This window comes from Artemia franciscana, unplaced genomic scaffold (genome assembly GCF_032884065.1).
Source record: "Artemia franciscana unplaced genomic scaffold, ASM3288406v1 PGA_scaffold_49, whole genome shotgun sequence".
In the NCBI taxonomy this organism is placed as follows: Eukaryota; Metazoa; Arthropoda; class Branchiopoda; order Anostraca; family Artemiidae; genus Artemia; species Artemia franciscana.
In genome coordinates this window covers 1,144,786-1,162,036 of record NW_027062689.1, presented here as the reverse complement: position 1 = coordinate 1,162,036, position 17,251 = coordinate 1,144,786, and the positions used below count along the sequence as shown (strand labels likewise).

The window sequence follows — 17,251 nt, the reverse complement described above, 5'->3', positions numbered from 1 at the left end:
GAGGTGTTTTTAACTTACGAAGGAGTGATCGGGTCTTAATGAAATTTGATGTTGGAAGGATATCATGTCTCAGAGCTCTTATTTTAAATCCTGACCGGATCGGGTGAAGGGGAAGATGGGGGGAACCTAAAATCTTGGAAAACGCTTAGAGTGGAGGGATCGGGATGAAACTTGGTGGAAAAAATAAGCGCAAGTCCTAGATACGGGATTGACATAACCGGGACAGATCTGCTCTCTTTGGGGGGGGGGAGTGAAGGTTAATTCTAAAAAATCAGAAAAAAAGAGGTATTTGTAATTACGAAACAGTGATCGTATCTTAATGAAACTTCATTGGGTAATTGGGGTAATTGGGAAAAATTATAAAAAATGAGGTATTTCTAACTTCCGAACGGGTTATCAGATCTTAATGAAATTGGATATCTAGAAGGATCTTGTGCTTTAGAACTCTCATTTTAAATCCCCACCAAATCTGGTGACATTGAAGGGAGTCGGAGGGGGAAACCAGAATTCTTGGAAAATTTGAAAACCGAGATATCTTATTAATGAGTGATCGGATCTTAATGAAATTCGATATATAGCACAATCTTATGTCTCAGATGCTCCATTTTCAATTCGAATTGGATCATGAGACAAGGAGGGTTGGAGGGGAAAACAGAAATCTTTGAAACCGGAAATCTTGGAAAACGCTTAGAGTGGAGAGATTGAGATGAAACTTGTTGGATAGAATAAGTACAAGTAATAGATACGAGATTCATATAATTGGTACGGATCCGTTCTCTTTGGTGGAGCTGGGGGTCGTTAATTCGGAACAATTTTGGTATTTTTGACTTAAGAAAGGGTGACCGGATCATAAATTAAATTTAATATTTAGAAGGAAATCATGTCTCAGATTTCTTATTTCAAATCACGACCAGATCTTTTGACATAGGGGGGAGTTGGAGGGGGAAACCTTGGAAAACGCTTATAAATGTCGTTGATACGTGATTGACGTAACCGGACTGGATTTACTCTCTTTGGGAGAGTTAGGTGGTGAGGTTCAGTGCTTTGGCGAGTTTGGTGCTTCTGGACGTGGTAGGACGATGAAAATTGGTAGGCGTGTCAGGGAGCTGCACAAATTGACTTGATAAAGTCGTTTTCCCCGATTTGACCATCTGGGGGGGGCTGAAGGGAGAGGAAAAATTAGAAAAAATTAGGTATCTATAATATACGAGTGGGTGATCGGATCTTAATGAATTTTGATATTTACAAGGACCTTGTGACTCAGAGCTCTTATTTTAAATCCCTACCTGCATTAAGCCTCTGATTTTCCTTTTAAATCAATCTATTGATTCTTAGAATTTCGCTAGAGATCATAACATATGAGCTCTTGGCTCTTCTTACCTCGTCGCAAGTGCCATTTGAGCTCTTAGCTCTTGTTCTTTTACTTTGTTACTGTTTTCTCTTCGGTTTATGAGTGAAATGAAAAAATGGAAATACAGGCAGCGTTTTTTAGTAGATTTCCTGTTACTTTTTTCATCGTTCTTGCTGTTTCTGTTTTTTTCAATCTCACTCTTCTTTAAATTTTGTGTTTTTCATTTCCGTATCATCCATTGTAATGCGGCCCAGCGATGACTCACTGGATTTGTGCAAGCTGGCAAGTATCGTTTTTTTTTTTTAAGTTTTCAAAAGATATGATTTGCTACTACAAAAATCAATAGAACACTCCACTCTTGAGTATCGGAAGCACTGACTACGGTAATAATGATAATAGTAGCTTGGAATTACATGATGTATATTTTGACAGATATAGTGAGAGGTCTTTAGGGAAGTATTAACTATAGCTAGTGGGTGCAAGTGTGTTTTGACTATCGAGGAATGCGGATGATCGAGGGTTTGCAGGTTTTGTATTAGAGTCGAGACACTAAAAGGGATTCAAATTTAAATATTTTACAATTTTGTAAAGAAGTTGATTTGTTCTATAATGTTTACTGAATTCAGAATGCTACAATTAGTGAGAATAAAGTAGTTGTCTACAAAGCCGTCTTTTTATTTAGCCGTCGTTTTTTTATACATACTTGTAAAAAAAACGGATAAGACCGTTTAATCTGTTTCTACCCTGACTGTACTCTATTTTGACTTGTGGCTAGTCATGGATCATTTTGGAAGTAGTCTTAAATGACCAGATTTTAAAAGATTCGGATTTAAATGATTAAAATTAAAAAGCGTAAACACAAAAAATTTTGACTTAGCCCTTGCAGATCACATTTGTCACCCCCCCCCCAGGCCATATAAGATGATTTCCCACAGTGACTTTCGATGGGTTGGCTCGCTCCTTACTGTCCTGCTTATTTACCTACCATGAACTTTTTGATACGAAAAACATTTAATATGTAAGAGATAGAGATAGATGATATAAGATGATTTCCCACAGTGACTTTCGATGGGTTGGCTCGCTCCTTACTGTCCTGCTTATTTACCTACCATGAACTTTTTGATACGAAAAACATTTAATATGTAAGAGATAGCGAGGTGTTTTGTGATTCCGTTCCCCCTTAAGGAACAATGTGATTGGCTAGAAAAATGTGTAACAATGGCTAGAAAAATGTGTAAAAAATAAACCAATGCACTCAAAGCTTATTTTTTAACACGGAAGCATGGGACAGTTATTTCTCCTTTTTCTTTGCTAAAAACTTGTAGTTTTATGATTCGTACTGCCACAGTACGCGGTATCATATTAAGGGGTTTTGCCTAATTGAATTTTTTCGTTCATTCGTTACAACTCTACTTCCTGATAGAAAATATGCTTAGATATTAATTTCCATTATAGTTCATCAGCCTTATTATTTGACCTTTCCTAAAAAAGCCGAGAAAGGTAAAAAAGCCAAAACACAGTAATTGCATATATTTAACATGTTGTCTAAATAAATTCACAAACGTAGACATTTTGCACCTCTGTAGACACGTAATTGTTCAAGGATCCCATAAAGTTATACCTTAAATGATCCAATGACTGTGACAAGTCAAAAACGGCAAGTGCATACTTCACAAATGATGTTTGATCTTCTAGCAAAAGAGGTGATCAAATCAGTCGCATGTTGTTGGAAAGTTGAAAAGCCAAATGTTGTCGGAAAGTAAAGATGAGTACCCTAGCAGGGCTATTTTGGTATCTGGACACATTTGAATCCCCCTTCTGTGTGTGTGGGGGAGGTCTGAATTAAAGTCATGAAACATCTGAGAAAAACAAATCGTTGGATCTTAACTAAGCTTAGTGCGAAGTAATAGCTATTGTCATGGTTATGCCTTTTTGGGATAATTATTTGATACTACCTTTCTGCAGTAGGGAAAGGGAGGGGGATTGTATATTCTTGCTATCAGGGCATCTATCAGTCCGTGGTATTGGATCTCGAACCAACATAGTTGGAAGTATATTTAATTTTCTAGCTATGTTCTTGGAGTTCCATAATTGATGTGAGCCTTATAGGGGGAGGAAGTCCTTAAACTCTTGTTATCAGAACGTTTAATCAAAGAGATCGTCTACTGTATACGGAACTTGGTCAAAAATCGAAGCTAATATCCTAGTTAGGTCTTTTTAAGAATCAGGACCTGAATTAGTCATTGTTGTGGAAGGAAGGGGAAAGACCTTATAGTTTTATCATCTAGATATAACCCAATGGGGTTATAGGTTCTCAACCAGACTTGCTCGTAAATTTGGGACAAAGGTCCTAGTTGTCTTTTCAGGAAGTCATTGCATTCTGTTTAATTAGGGGAAAGGGAATCTAGATTATTGTCTCCACGACAAAAAGGGATTTCATATCTTACCAAAACTTTTCAAAAATGTTAGCAGATGTCCTAGTTGGACGCCTCTGGTGTTCCTGCTTTATAATCTATATATATATAAATAAGTTGTCTGTGTGTGGATCTGTGGATGGATCAGGTGACGTCATGTTTGTCCGCATATGACGTCTGAATTATTTCACACTAATACAAAATAAGAAAAAAAAACTAAAAAAGGTAAAAACTACAAAAAAACTAAAAAGAAAAAAAAACTAAAAAAGCTAAAAAACTAAAAAAAACTAAAAAAAGGTAAAAAACTAAAAACTAAAAAAAACTGAAAAAACTAAAAAAAGGCAAAAACTACAAAAAAAACTAAAAACTAATAAAAAAACTAAAAAAACTAAAAAACTAAAAAAACTAAAAAAAGGTAAAAAACTAAAGAAAAACTAAAAACTAAAAAAGAAAAAAAAATAAAAAAAGGAAAAGACTGAAAAATAAAAGAGAAAAAGAAAACTAAAAAAATATGAATAAATATATATAAAAATAAGTTGTTTGTGGGTTATGTCTGTCTGTCTGTCTGTCGAGTGACGTCGTGTTTGTCCGCATATGACGTCTGAATTATTTCACACTAATACAAAAGAAGAAAAAAAACTAAAAAAGGTAAAAACTACAAAAAAAAACTAAAAAGAAAAAAAACTAAAAAAGCTAAAAAACTAAAAAAAACTAAAAAAAGGTAAAAAACTAAAAACTAAAAAAAACTGAAAAAACTAAAAAAAGGCAAAAACTAAAAAAAAAACTAAAAACTAATAAAAAAGCTAAAAAAGCTAAAAAACTAAAAAAACTAAAAAAAGGTAAAAAACAAAAAAAAACTAAAAACTAAAAAAAAGGAAAAAACTGAAAAATAAGAGAAAAAGAAAACTAAAAAAATATTAATAAAGAAGAAAAAAACTAAAAAAGGTAAAAACTACAAAAAAAACTAAAAAGAAAAAAAAACTAAAAAAACTAAAAAAAACTAAAAAAAGGTAAAAATCTAATAACTAAAAAAAAACTGAAAAAAATAAAAAAAGGCAAAAACTACAAAAAAAATAAAAACTAATAAAAAAACTAAAAAAGCTAAAAAACTAAAAAAACTAAAAAAAAACTAAAAAAAGGTAAAAAACTAAAAAAAACTAAAAACTAAAAAAGAAAAAAACTAAAAAAAAGGAAAAAACTGAAAAATAAAAGAGAAAAAGAAAACTAAAAAAATATGAATAAATATATATAAAAATAAGTTGTTTGTGGGTTATGTCTGTCTGTCCGCATATGTCGTTGCGTGTTTGTCCGCATATGACGTCTGAATTATTTCACACTAATACAAAAGAAGAAAAAAAACTAAAAAAGGTAAATGACGACCGGGACACAGGGACACAACTACAATGGGGACGCCGGGGGGCACAGGGGGATATAAATGACGACCGGGACACAAGGAATATAAATGACGCCCGGGACACTCAAAGAGAAATCACAGACTGGAACACCGGGACACAAATGACGACCGGGACACAGGGAATATAAATGACGACCGGGACACAGGGACATAACTACAAAGGGGACGCCGGGGTGCACAGGGGGATATATAAATGACGATGGCGACTCAGGGAATGGTCGATTAGCAATCACCATCAACAAAGCTCAAGGGCAATCATTAGAATCATGAGGTATAGATCTGAATACGGATTGTTTTCCCATGGACCATTATATGTTGCATTTTCAAGAGTCGGTAAACCTGACAATCTATTTATATGCACAGACAATGGGACAGCAAAGAATGTTGTATATTCGCAAGTTTTACGTAGTTAAAAACATATATATATATATATATATATATATATATATATATATATATATATATATATATATATATATATATATATATATATATATATATATATATATATATATATATATATATATATATATATATATATATATATATCTATATTCACAGGTTGGACATAGGGACACAACTACAATGGCGCGTAACTAATATGGCGCGTAACGACTTACGCGCGCGGGGGGGCTTGGGGGGGGGCGAAGCGCCCCCACCAACTAGGTGTTGGGGTGGCGCGAAGCGCCACCCCAACAGCTAGTATATATATATGGGAAGGACTAATAATTTCTTGTCATCAAAACTTTTACGTGAAGAGGTTGTTAGATCTAAGAAATTTGTGGTAAGTTTGTGCTTAATGTCCTCGATCTTGAGACCCACATGGAGTTCTAAAATATCCAACCCTAAAGACATTCCTTCGCAACACCAGAAAGCTTATTTGTCATAGCTTTTGCCTGAGCTTCTGATAAGGTCTCCGAAATGAACAAAAATCGATAAAAAGATTTCTCTCAATATCCACTACCTGCTTGTCATGTAGGGATCGCAAGCTAGATACACGTAAACTCATACCTTAGAGTTATTAAATAAAAAAATGAGTTTTTTTTAACTGAAAGTAAAAAGCGACATTAAACCTTAAAACGAACAGAAATTACTCCGTATATGAAAGGGGCTATTCCCTCCTCAATGCCCCGCTCTTTACGCTAAAGTTTGACTCTTTCTCTCGACTCTACTTGTTAAAAGAGTAAAAAACTTTAGCCTAAGGAGCGGGGCGTTGAGGAGGGAACAGCCCCTTTCACAGACGGAACAATTTCTGTTCGTTTTAAGTTTTAATGTCGCTCCTTACTTTCAGTTTTAAAGAAACCTGTTTTTTTATTTATTTTTTGAACGATTTTGAATTAATGCATGTTTTGATTTTGGCTTTCCGCACATGAATAATTAAAACGAATTTTGCATTTAGTAAAAATATACGTACCTTACAAATTAACTTACGGAACGAACTTCTATATTCGTATGTTTTTATTACTCATATGAGGGGGTTCTCCTCCTCGTCAATACCTCGCTCTTTACACTAAAGCTTAAATTTTGTCCCAATTCCTTAAGAATGACCCCTGAATCACAAAGGCCGTAGAATAGATTGTTGAAATTAATAAAATTACTTTAGCGTAAAGATCGAGGATTAGAAGGAGGAGAACTCCTCATATGCGTAATAATTTATGTTCGTTTTAAGCTTTGATGCTGCTCCTTACTTTCAGATGAAAAAACTTTTTCATAGTTATTTTTTCATTGTTTTTTTTCCAAAAAATGCTACAAAATCCTGCGTCTCCTTCATGGAAATTTTCTTCCCCCATTACAAATTCCTCCATGGAAAGTTCCCTCCGCACTACCCCCTCCCTCAACCAAAAAAGTTCCCCTGATAGCGTCTCTACACTTCCCAATAACCATTAAGCCTACTATATGTAAACACTGGTCAAAGTTTATAACTTGCAGCCCCTCCCACGGGAACTTTGGGGGAGTAAGTCGTCCCCAAAGACATAGGTATTAGGTTTTTCGACTATGCTGAATAAAATGGCTATCTCAGAATTTTTATCCGGTGACTTTGTGGAAAAAATGAGCATGGGAAGGGGTAGATGTCCTCCAATTTTTTGGTCACTTAAAAAGGGAACTAGATTTTTTAATTTCCATTAGAATGAGTCCTCTCGCTACATTCTAGGACCACTATGTCGATACGATCACCCCTGGGAAAAAAAAATAGCAAAACAAAAAAAGAAATAAACACGCATCCGTGATCTGTCTTGTGGCAAAAAAGACAAAATTCCAGATTTTTGTAGATACGAGTTTGAAACTTCTACTGTAAGGTTCTCTGATACGCTGAATCCGATACGCTGAGTGTCATTTTCGTAAAGATTCCATGGCTTTTAAAGGGTGTTTTCCCCTATTTTCTAAAAATAAGGCAAATTTTTTCAGGTTCTTAACTTTTGATGGTTAAAGTGAAACTTGATGAAACTTATATATTTAAAACCAACATTAAAATGCAATTCTTTTGATGTAACTATTGTTATAAAAATTCAGTTTTTTAGAGTGTTGGTTACTGTTGAGCCGGGTCGCTCCTTACTACAGTTCGTTACTACGAACTGTTTGATTTCAGGCACTTATTTTCGCTTTATCAGGTCATTAAATAAAAAAAACTAGTTCTTTAAACTGAATTTAAGGAGCGATATTAAAACATAAAACGAACAGAAATTACCCCGTATATGAAATGGGTTGTCCCCTCCGCAATCCCTCGTCTTTACGCTAAAGTTTTTAATTGTTTTAAAAAGCAGAATTGTGGCAAAGAATCAAACTTTAGCGTAAAGAGCAAGGGATTGCGGAGGGGACAACCCATTTCATATACGGGGTAATTTCTGTTCGTTTTAGGTTTTAATATCGCTCCATACTTTCAATTTAAAAAATTAGTTTTTTTTTTATTTAATTTCTGAACGTTTTTGAATTAATGCATTTTTGATTTCGGCTCTCTGCACATTAATTAAATGAAATTTGCATATTAATTTTTTTTTGGCTAAACGGCTTTCTCTTAGTTTTGATCAGACGATTTTGAGAAATAAGGGGTGCTACTCCTTAATGCTACTCCTTACTTTCAGTTGAAAAACTTTTCGTGTTTATTTTTTCATTGTTTTTTTATAGTAATGCTAGAAAATCCCGCGCCCTTTTCATTGAATTTTTCTTCCCCCATGACATATTCCTCCAAGAGAAGATCCTCCCACATAGCCCCCTCCCCTCAACCCCACCCCAAACTAAAAAATCCCCCTGAAAACATCTGTACACTTCCCAATAACCATTACTGTATGTAAACACTGGACAAGGTTTGTAACTTGCAGCCCCTCCCCCAGGGACTGTGGGGGAGTGAGTCATTCCAAAGACATAGTTAATATGGTTTTCGACTATGCAGAACAAAATGGCTATCTCAAAATTTGGATCCGTTGACTTAGGGAAAATGAGCATGGGAGGGGGCCTAGCTGCCCTCCAGTTTTTTGGTCACTTAAAAAGGTAACTAGAACTTTTCATTTCCGTTAGAATGAGTCTTCTTGCGAGATTCTAGGACCACTTGGTCGATAAGATGACCCCTAGAAAAAAAAAAAAATAAAAATAAACACGCACCCGTGATCTGTCTTCTGGCAAAAAATACGAAATTCCACATTTTTGTAGATAGGAGCTTGAAATTTTTTCTAGAGGGTTCTCTGATACGCTGAATGTGATGATGTGATTTTCGTTAAGATTCTTTGACTTTTACGGGTTGTTTCCTCCTATTTTCCAAAATAAGGCAAATTTTCTCAGGCTCGTAACTTTTGATGACAAAGATTAAATTTGATGAAACTTATATATATATATATGTATATATATATATATATATATATATATATATATATATATATATATATATATATATATATATATATATATATATATATATATATAGAATCAGCATAAAAATTCAATTCTTTTAATGTATCTTTTAGCATCAAAATTCCGTTTTTTAGAGTTCTGTTTACTATTGAGCAGGGTCGCTCCTTACTACAGTTCGTTACCACGAACTGTTTGATTGATGAAGCAAGGGGTTAGAGGGTATTAAAAATAATGACCGTTGTGAACTTATTTGAATTTGGCAGCTGCTGGAAAACTTAGTGGAATGATTTAAGGCCGTGATTAAGTGAACTTGACAACATCGAGCTTCAAAATTGAAGTTAGGGTAGCCTTCTGTCTCTCAATTCTCTAGAGACCGTCGATGGTCGATTGTCAAAAACCCTTCAAATAGCACTTATTCATTGGTGGAAATAGCAGGTTAATTATACCAGCTTGTCAATTTGGTCTCTAGGGGGATCTGAAACGATTCTTTCTGGCAAAAAAACTTTTAAAATTTCAGGTAGCTGAAAATATTCTATGGGACTGTTCGAAAACCTGAAAATATGTCAACAATGGTTGCAATCATCTTACAGGTAATTGTCTTCTGCTAATGATAGTACCGATTTTGTTCTAAAAGCAATATCCTACATAGAGTACACTAGTGAAAAAGAGCTAGACATTTTCTAAGATTTCTAAGCAATTAGAGGAAATAGAGCAAAATCCTAGCAAACATTTTGTAGCATCTTCAAGAAGCTACGGCCTGATATTAAAAGCGGAATCTTCCGCCAATGAATACTTGGGTACTTCTTAAATATAATTTTTAAATTTTAACATGGGATTTTCGAGTTCCATCAGTTCACTTCATCACGGCCTTAAGTATTCTGGAAACTGTATTCAGTACATGCTCGACTTTGTTCATTTGTGACGAGAAACGGGAAAAGGTTTCAGCAAGGAAAACTAGAATATAAGTTGGAGACTATCATTTATGCAGAGATAGTCGTATCAGTGTCTTGAAACATCTCGATTTGATCAATTATATCTAGAATATGACTTGCATTAGTTTTCAGGCTTATTTTGGTTCCCAGGTTCATTAGGCGACATCCTAGTCTACAAAGTGGTCTTGCAATTAACACAGATTCGAAGTAACAAATAAATAAATAAAAAATATCAACCCTATCTGAATATTTTCTGAATCGCAAATTAGCTGAACCGCAAAAATTCCAAATCGGCGAAAAAAGTTTTATTTCCCCCCCCCCATGCTATCTAAATAGAAACGCTGAATTTTTCCCATTATTTGGACAATACTCCTTTCCAAAATACAGGTAAGAAATAGTCTTGAAATGTCAAGAGACGGATTGGAGGCGAAATCCCTTAGTTGCGTGTCTTATTATTTACAATACCCTTTCTGATTCGGCTAGAGAATGCCGCTTGTTTGACACCCCGAAAGACTTGTAGAATTACTTTACTTTCTGATTGATTTTTGGCCGTTGAATGCCTTTTTTTAAGTGATCAGGATAAATTCTTATGAAACATTGGAATATTTCCCTCTCTCTCTCCCCCCTCTCTCTCTCTCTCCCCCCCTCTCTCTCTCTCTGTCTCCAGCCCTCCCTCTCTTGCTCTCTTTTTTATTTTTTAGTAACTTTTTGGGAGCTGGTGTTTAAATAGTTAGAACATCTCTCCCTTCCTTTACAGGTCATGGAGCCTTTGTGGGATCAATGCATTGTATTTTTGAATGTTTTTGTTGGAAAATATTTATAGCGCAGTCTATTCTTTAACTAAATAAAACTGAATAACCCGTGGCTATTTACAAACGTAAACAAGTTATATATTAAATGGAAAAGTGAAAAATTTGTACTGATAAAGAAAGTGAACAGACATTAGTTCATTTCTTATTTTAGATATGACGCCAGCACTGTATTTTATCTCTGTCAAATTAATGAATTATCGATCAAATTCATTAAATTGACAACAGGGCTTCTTAGCAGTTTCTTTTCTAGTCTACATTCCTGCTTTGTATTATTGAATTGTCTTACGAAAACTCAAGTCTCGAAAACCAATTTGTAGAATTGAGGATTTAACAATCCAATTACCAATGAAATTATTTCGCAAAATTTAAAAATTCGATAGTGTTTTAAAGTTAGTAGAGGTTATCCTTGTACTTACAGCTCCAGATAATCGGTTTAATTTGTGTCATGTTTTGTCCATTTACATTGAAAGGTCCCTTTAAAAATAATTTATGAATGCATTTCTTTGGGGAGGGGGGATAGTGGTTTAATCTGTTGCAATTCCCGTCTAATTCTGTTCCTGAAGTTAGGGAGGGGTATATCCTTCCCTCTATATTTATCTTATGGAACTGTTATGGAGTGTTTGGAAATTTTGGGCCTATAATCGCGCTTTTTAAAGCCTAATTTATCCCCCTCCTCAAAATAAAACGAGCAGAAATTATTACGCATGTGAATGGGGCTGCCTCCTACTCAAGACCTAGCTCTTTACACTTAAGTTTTTCTATAGAATTTTAAAACAAAGCCTATTATTCTAATTAAACGGCCATTGTGTTTCAGGAATCGTTCTTCAAGAATTAGAACAAAAATTCAAAACTTTAGCGTAAAGAGCAAGGTCTTGTGGAATGGGAAACACCTTTCATATGCTTAATAATATTTGTTCGTTTTGAGTTTTGATGTTGCTCCTTACTTTCAGTTGAAAAAAATTGTTTTTTATTTATTTTAATTTCTGATTATTTTTTGAAAAATTAAATAAATAAAACCAGTTTTTTAAAATGAAAGTAAAGAGCGACATTAGAATTTAAAACGAACAGAAATTACTCCGATTATGAATGGGGCTGTTTCCTCCTCAGCGCCTCGCTCTTTACGCTAAAGTTTGACTCTTTCTCTCAACTCTACTTTTTAAAACAATAAAAAAAACAGGGAGTATTTTCTACGGGGGATACTTTCCGTGGGGGGAGGGTAAAAACGGGGGTATTTTCTGCCGGGAGGTAAACGCCTAGAACCACTAACATATAAGGATTTTTATTGGAAAGACGGCATGTTTTATCTTGGGTTTCTAAAAAGGCTTAGGATATTAAGATTATACTTTAAGGAAATGTTAAGAGGGATGCCAAAACACAATATAAACACACTTTGTGCAAGGGGAAGTATTTGATTCTAAGTGTAAACGAAAGACCAAGGGCATTAAGATGAAACTTTGAAGAATTTTGAGGGGCATGCTATACTAAATCGAAAGGCACTATATGCATCAGTTTTTCAAAAGAAGAATGTGCAATATTTTAAGAAAGGTTGAGGGTATTAGGTTGAAATTTTCAGGACAAGATGAGAGGGATGTTGAAATTGATTGGAGTGCCACCAGATTCCTCCCATGCCTTTTTTTGTGTCCTCCCTCGAAAAATATTTGTACCGAAACTCTGAAATAGACATCTTGTTCAAAAATAGACAAAAGCTCAACTATGCCTCTGGGGATGACATAACCTCCTACAGCGATGGAGAGGGATGTCAAACGCAATGAAACACACCGTGTTCGTGCTGGCTGTCAGAAGGACATATCGTCAAAATCTAAGGAATGGTTGAAGGTATTAAGTTAAAATTTTTAGGGGATGTTGAAGAGCTAATGGTGGGCAGCCCTGCCCCCTCCTCTTGGTCTTCTTAGATGCTCCCTCACTCGTCACTGATTAAAATTTTGAAAGGGATTTTAGTCAAAACATTTAAAAGCTGTGGTAACTGTGTTTCTAGGGATTCAATGCCCCCAGAGCGATGATTTTAAATTGTATCATTTACCTCTTTTTAGATGCAGGTGTTATCAAACAGTTCGTGAAAACGAACTGTAGTAAGTAGCGACCCGGCTCAATAGTAACCAAAACTCTAAAAAATTGAATTTTGATATCAATAGCTACATCAAAAGAATCGCATTTTAATGCTGATTTTAAATATATATAAGTTTCATCAAGTTTAGTCTTACCCATCAAAAGTTACGAGCCTGAGAAAATTTGCCTTATTTAAGAAAATAGGGGGAAACACCCCCTAAAAGTCGTAGAATCTTAACGAAAATGACACCATCAGATTCAGCGTATCAGAGAACCCTACTGTAGAAGTTTCAAGCTCCTATCTACAAAAATGTGGAATTTTGTATTTTTTGCCAGAAGACAAGTCACGGGTGCGTGTTTATTTGTTTGTTTTGTTTTTGTTTTTTTTTGTTTTTTTTCCCAGGGGTCATCGTATCGACCAAGTGGTCCTAGAATGTCGCAAGAGGGCTCATTCTAACGGAAATGAAAAGTTCTAGTGCCATTTTTAAGTGACCAAAAATGGAGGGTATCTAGGCCCCCTCCCACGCTCATTTTTTCCCAAAGTCAACGGATCAAAATTTTGAGATAGCCATTTTGTTCAGCATAGTTGAAAACCATAATAACTATGTCTTTGGGGATGACTTAATCCCCCACAATCCCTGGGGGAGGGGCTGCAAGTTACAAACTTGACCAGTATTTACATATGGTAATGGTTATTGGGAAGTGTACAGACGTTTTCAGGGGGATTTTATTTTGTTTTGGGGTGGGGCTGAGGGGAGGGGGCTATGTTGGAGGATATTTCCTTGGAGGAATCTGTCATGGGGGAAGAAAAATTCAATGAAAAGGGAGCAGGATTTTCTAGCATTACTATAAGAAGACAATGAAAAATAAACATGAAAATGTTTTTTCAAATGAAAGGAAGGAGTAGCATTGAAACTTAGAACGAACAGAGATTATTACGCATATGAGGGGTTCTAAAAATACTTTAGCATAAAGAGCGAGGTATTTAGGAGGAGATATATACCTCGCTCTTTATGCTAAAGTATTTTTAGTAATTTCAACTATTTATTCTACGGCCTTTCTTATTCAGGGGTCATCAAACAGTTCGTGGTAACGAACTGTAGTAAGGAGTGACCCTACTCAATAGTAACCAAAACTCTAAAAAATTGAAGTTTGATATCAATAGCTACATCGAAAGAATTGCATTTTAATGCTGATTTTAAATATATAAGTTTCATCAAGTTTAGTCTTACCCATCAAAAGTTACGAGCCTGAGAAAATTTGCCTTATTTAAGAAAATAAGGGGAAACACCCCCTAAAAGTCGTAGAATCTTAACAAAAAAGACACCATCAGATTCAGCGTATCAGAGAACCCTCCTGTAGAAGTTACAAGCTCCTATCTACAAAAATGTGGAATTTTGTATTTTTTGCCAGAAGACAAATCACGGGTGCGTGTTTATTTGTTTGTTTGTTCGTTTTTTTTTGTTTTTTTTTCCAGGGGTCATCGTATCGACCAAGTGGCCCTAGAATGTCACAAGAGGGCTCATTCTAACGGAAATGAAAAGTTCTAGTGCCCTGTTTAAGTGACCAAAAAAATTGGAGGGCATCTAGGCCCCCTCCCACGCTCATTTTTCCCCAAAGTCAACGGATCAAAATTTTGAGGAATCTGTCATGGGGGAAGAAAAATTCAATGAAAAGGGCGCAGGATTTTCTAGCATTACTATATAAAAACAATGAAAAATAAACATGAAAACGTTTTTTCAAATGGAAGCAAAGAGTAGCATTGAAACTTAAAACGAACAGAGATTAACACGCATATGAGGGGTTCTAAAAATACTTTAGCATAAAGAGTGAGGTATTTAGGAGGAGATAAATACCTCGCTCTTTATGCTAAAGTATTTTTAGTAATTTCTACTATTTATTCTACGGCCTTTCTGATTCAGGGGTCATTCTTAAAGAATTGGGACAAAACTTACGATTTAGTGTAAAGAGCGAGGTATTAACGAGGGTACAAACCCCCTCGTGTACAAAATAAAAATATAAGATTATGAAAGTTTGTTACGTAAGTAAATTCTTAAGTTACGTAAATTTTTTACTAATAAAAACGTTCGTTAAAAATTAAAAGTTCTAGTTGCCTTTTTAAGTAACCGAAAAATTGGAGGGCAACTAGGCCTCCTTCTCCACCCCTTATTTCTCAAAATCGTCTGATCAAAACTAAGAGAAAGCCATTTAGCAAAAAAAAGAATTAATATACAAATTTCATTTTAATAATGTACGTGCGGAGAGCCAAAACCAAACATGCATTAATTCAAAAACGTTCAGAAATTAAATTAAAAAAAAACTAATTTTACTAGCTGAAAGTAAGGAGCGACATTAAAACTTAAAACGAACAGAAATTACTCCGTATATGAAATGGGTTGTCCCCTCCGCAATCCCTCGCTCTTTACGCTAAAGTTTGACTCTTTGCCACAATTCTACTTTTTAAAACAATTAAAAGCTTTAGCGTAAAGAAAAAGCCTTAAGTATTAAAGTGCAACTGTGGGGAATTCTAAGGGGCATGTTAAATTAAATCTAAACATGCTATGTGCATTCTGTTTATCACATGAAGTTTATCTGCAATATCGCCAGAACTGCTGAGAGTACTAAGTTCAAACTTTCAGGACATGTTGAGGAGGATGCTAAAATACTGTTGGAGGGTAACCAATCCCCCTCCCATTCCATTTTTAGCTGCCCTCTTTCCAAAGATATCTGATCAATGGAATAGTCATCTTGTTCAAAATTGTCGTTAAAAAAAAATGAAAATGACTACTCTGGGGATGACGTATCCCCCACAACCTCTGAGGCAAGTGTTATAAGTTTATAAGTTGTCTGTTGTTTATATGCAAGGCTGGTAATTAGGGAAAGGGAGTATATTCGATCCTGAGTCTCCAAAAAGGCTAAAGATTTTAAAGTTAAATCCTTAAAAAAGGTTGAGGAGGAGAATAAACAAAAACAAAGCACACTATATGCAGGAGGGTTGTCAAAAGGACACAACAGCAACATCTAAGGAACGGCTAAGGATATTAAGTTGAAACATAATAGGCTAGCCTAGAGGGATGTTGAAATAGTAACGAAGGGCACCCCCCCCACCTCTTGTTCTTTTAGATGCTCCCCTTAATGCTGATAGAGATCATAAAAAGCCATTTTATTCAAAATAGTTACAAAGTCTAATAGCTAGGCCTCTGGGGATGCCATACCCTCACAGTTCCTGGGGCAAAGAATGTAAATTACGCAATTTGTCCATTTTTTTACATTTTGTGGCCAAATTTTGGAAATGTTGAGCAAAATCAAACGAAACTACCTGTATCCAAGTTATCAAAAAGGCGTATCTCCATATTTTAGGAACGGGTAAGGGTATTAACTTGAAGCATTCAGGGCCACTACTACAGCTACCGTTGCGGCTGCAAGTGAGACTGGTTGCGACTGTGACAACTTGTACCAGTTACTGCGACTGCCTGCAACTGCTACTACATCCACTTGTGACTACTTTCTGGGAGTGAAGAGGGGAAAGTTGAACTTTGAAACTTTAATGTTGAAAAAAAAACTGTTTCTTTGGTGTTTTGATACTTTGATGTTTTATGGTAAATGAAATCCAAAACAAACGAAAATTAAAGAAACAATCATAGCTAAGAAATACTCAATTTTAATCTTAAAACAAGTAAGACTTAAGTTGAACTTTCAAATCAAGCTTAAAACGAACAAAGTCACTACAAACAAGAGTTTGGGTACTGCCACCTTCCCAAACTGTAAATATATAAAGCCTACTGCGTCATTTGCGCTTTACTGTAAACATTATATTACAAATATTTTCTTTTTTACTTACAACACTGAAAATAGAAATAGAAATTACAGTGAAATAAAATTTTAAATTGCTTGAACTTTGAAAAGTTCTAGGATTGAATGAGCGTTCTTCCCAATTCTTACTACAATACTTTCCATACGGTGAGGCCTGGAGAAAAAGAAAGACAAGACATAATCCATGGGAGACATATTACTCTTTACCAACGATTAACGACAAACTTTTAATTTTTGAGTTGCTTGGACAATCAAAACTTTTTAAGGTTGGAAGTAATAGTAAGCGGTTTTTATCCTCAGTTCCGTTATTTTACTCGAAATAAATACACAATTTTTTTTTTTTTAGGATTGCATAAGGGCATAAACGGGATTCTTGATGCTGTTTACGGTCATTGCTCTTATCTTTCTTTTGTGTTTAGGGTTTTTTACGGTTTAGTTACGGATTCACTGTTTTGAGTCGTACTTTTTCCTTTTAGTTAGTTCCAGAGGGAATCTGATTCCATCGGTGCCTGTTGAAGCGAGAGCTGAACCCAGTTTTGCATCAATGACGGAGGAAGAACAACTCTACTATGCAATTAAGATGTCACTCGAAGGCCCTGCACATG

General features: G+C 35.1%; 1 protein-coding gene and 1 long non-coding RNA gene across 4 annotated transcripts in view; one reads left to right on the top strand and one right to left on the bottom strand.

Moving 5' to 3' along the window:
- LOC136041915 (uncharacterized) overlaps positions 1-17,251 on the bottom strand; it is a 444,858-nt gene that overhangs the window by 341,339 nt on the left and 86,268 nt on the right. The gene's annotated exons all lie outside the window — the stretch shown is intronic.
- The window catches only part of LOC136041906 (NFX1-type zinc finger-containing protein 1-like), a 99,189-nt gene that overhangs the window by 19,907 nt on the left and 62,031 nt on the right, over positions 1-17,251 (top strand). For all 3 annotated transcript variants that reach the window (XM_065726702.1, XM_065726701.1, XM_065726703.1), the window contains exon 3: positions 17,123-17,251. In XM_065726702.1, coding sequence (XP_065582774.1) covers positions 17,123-17,251 — 129 coding nt within the window. The remainder of the gene's footprint in view (positions 1-17,122) is intronic.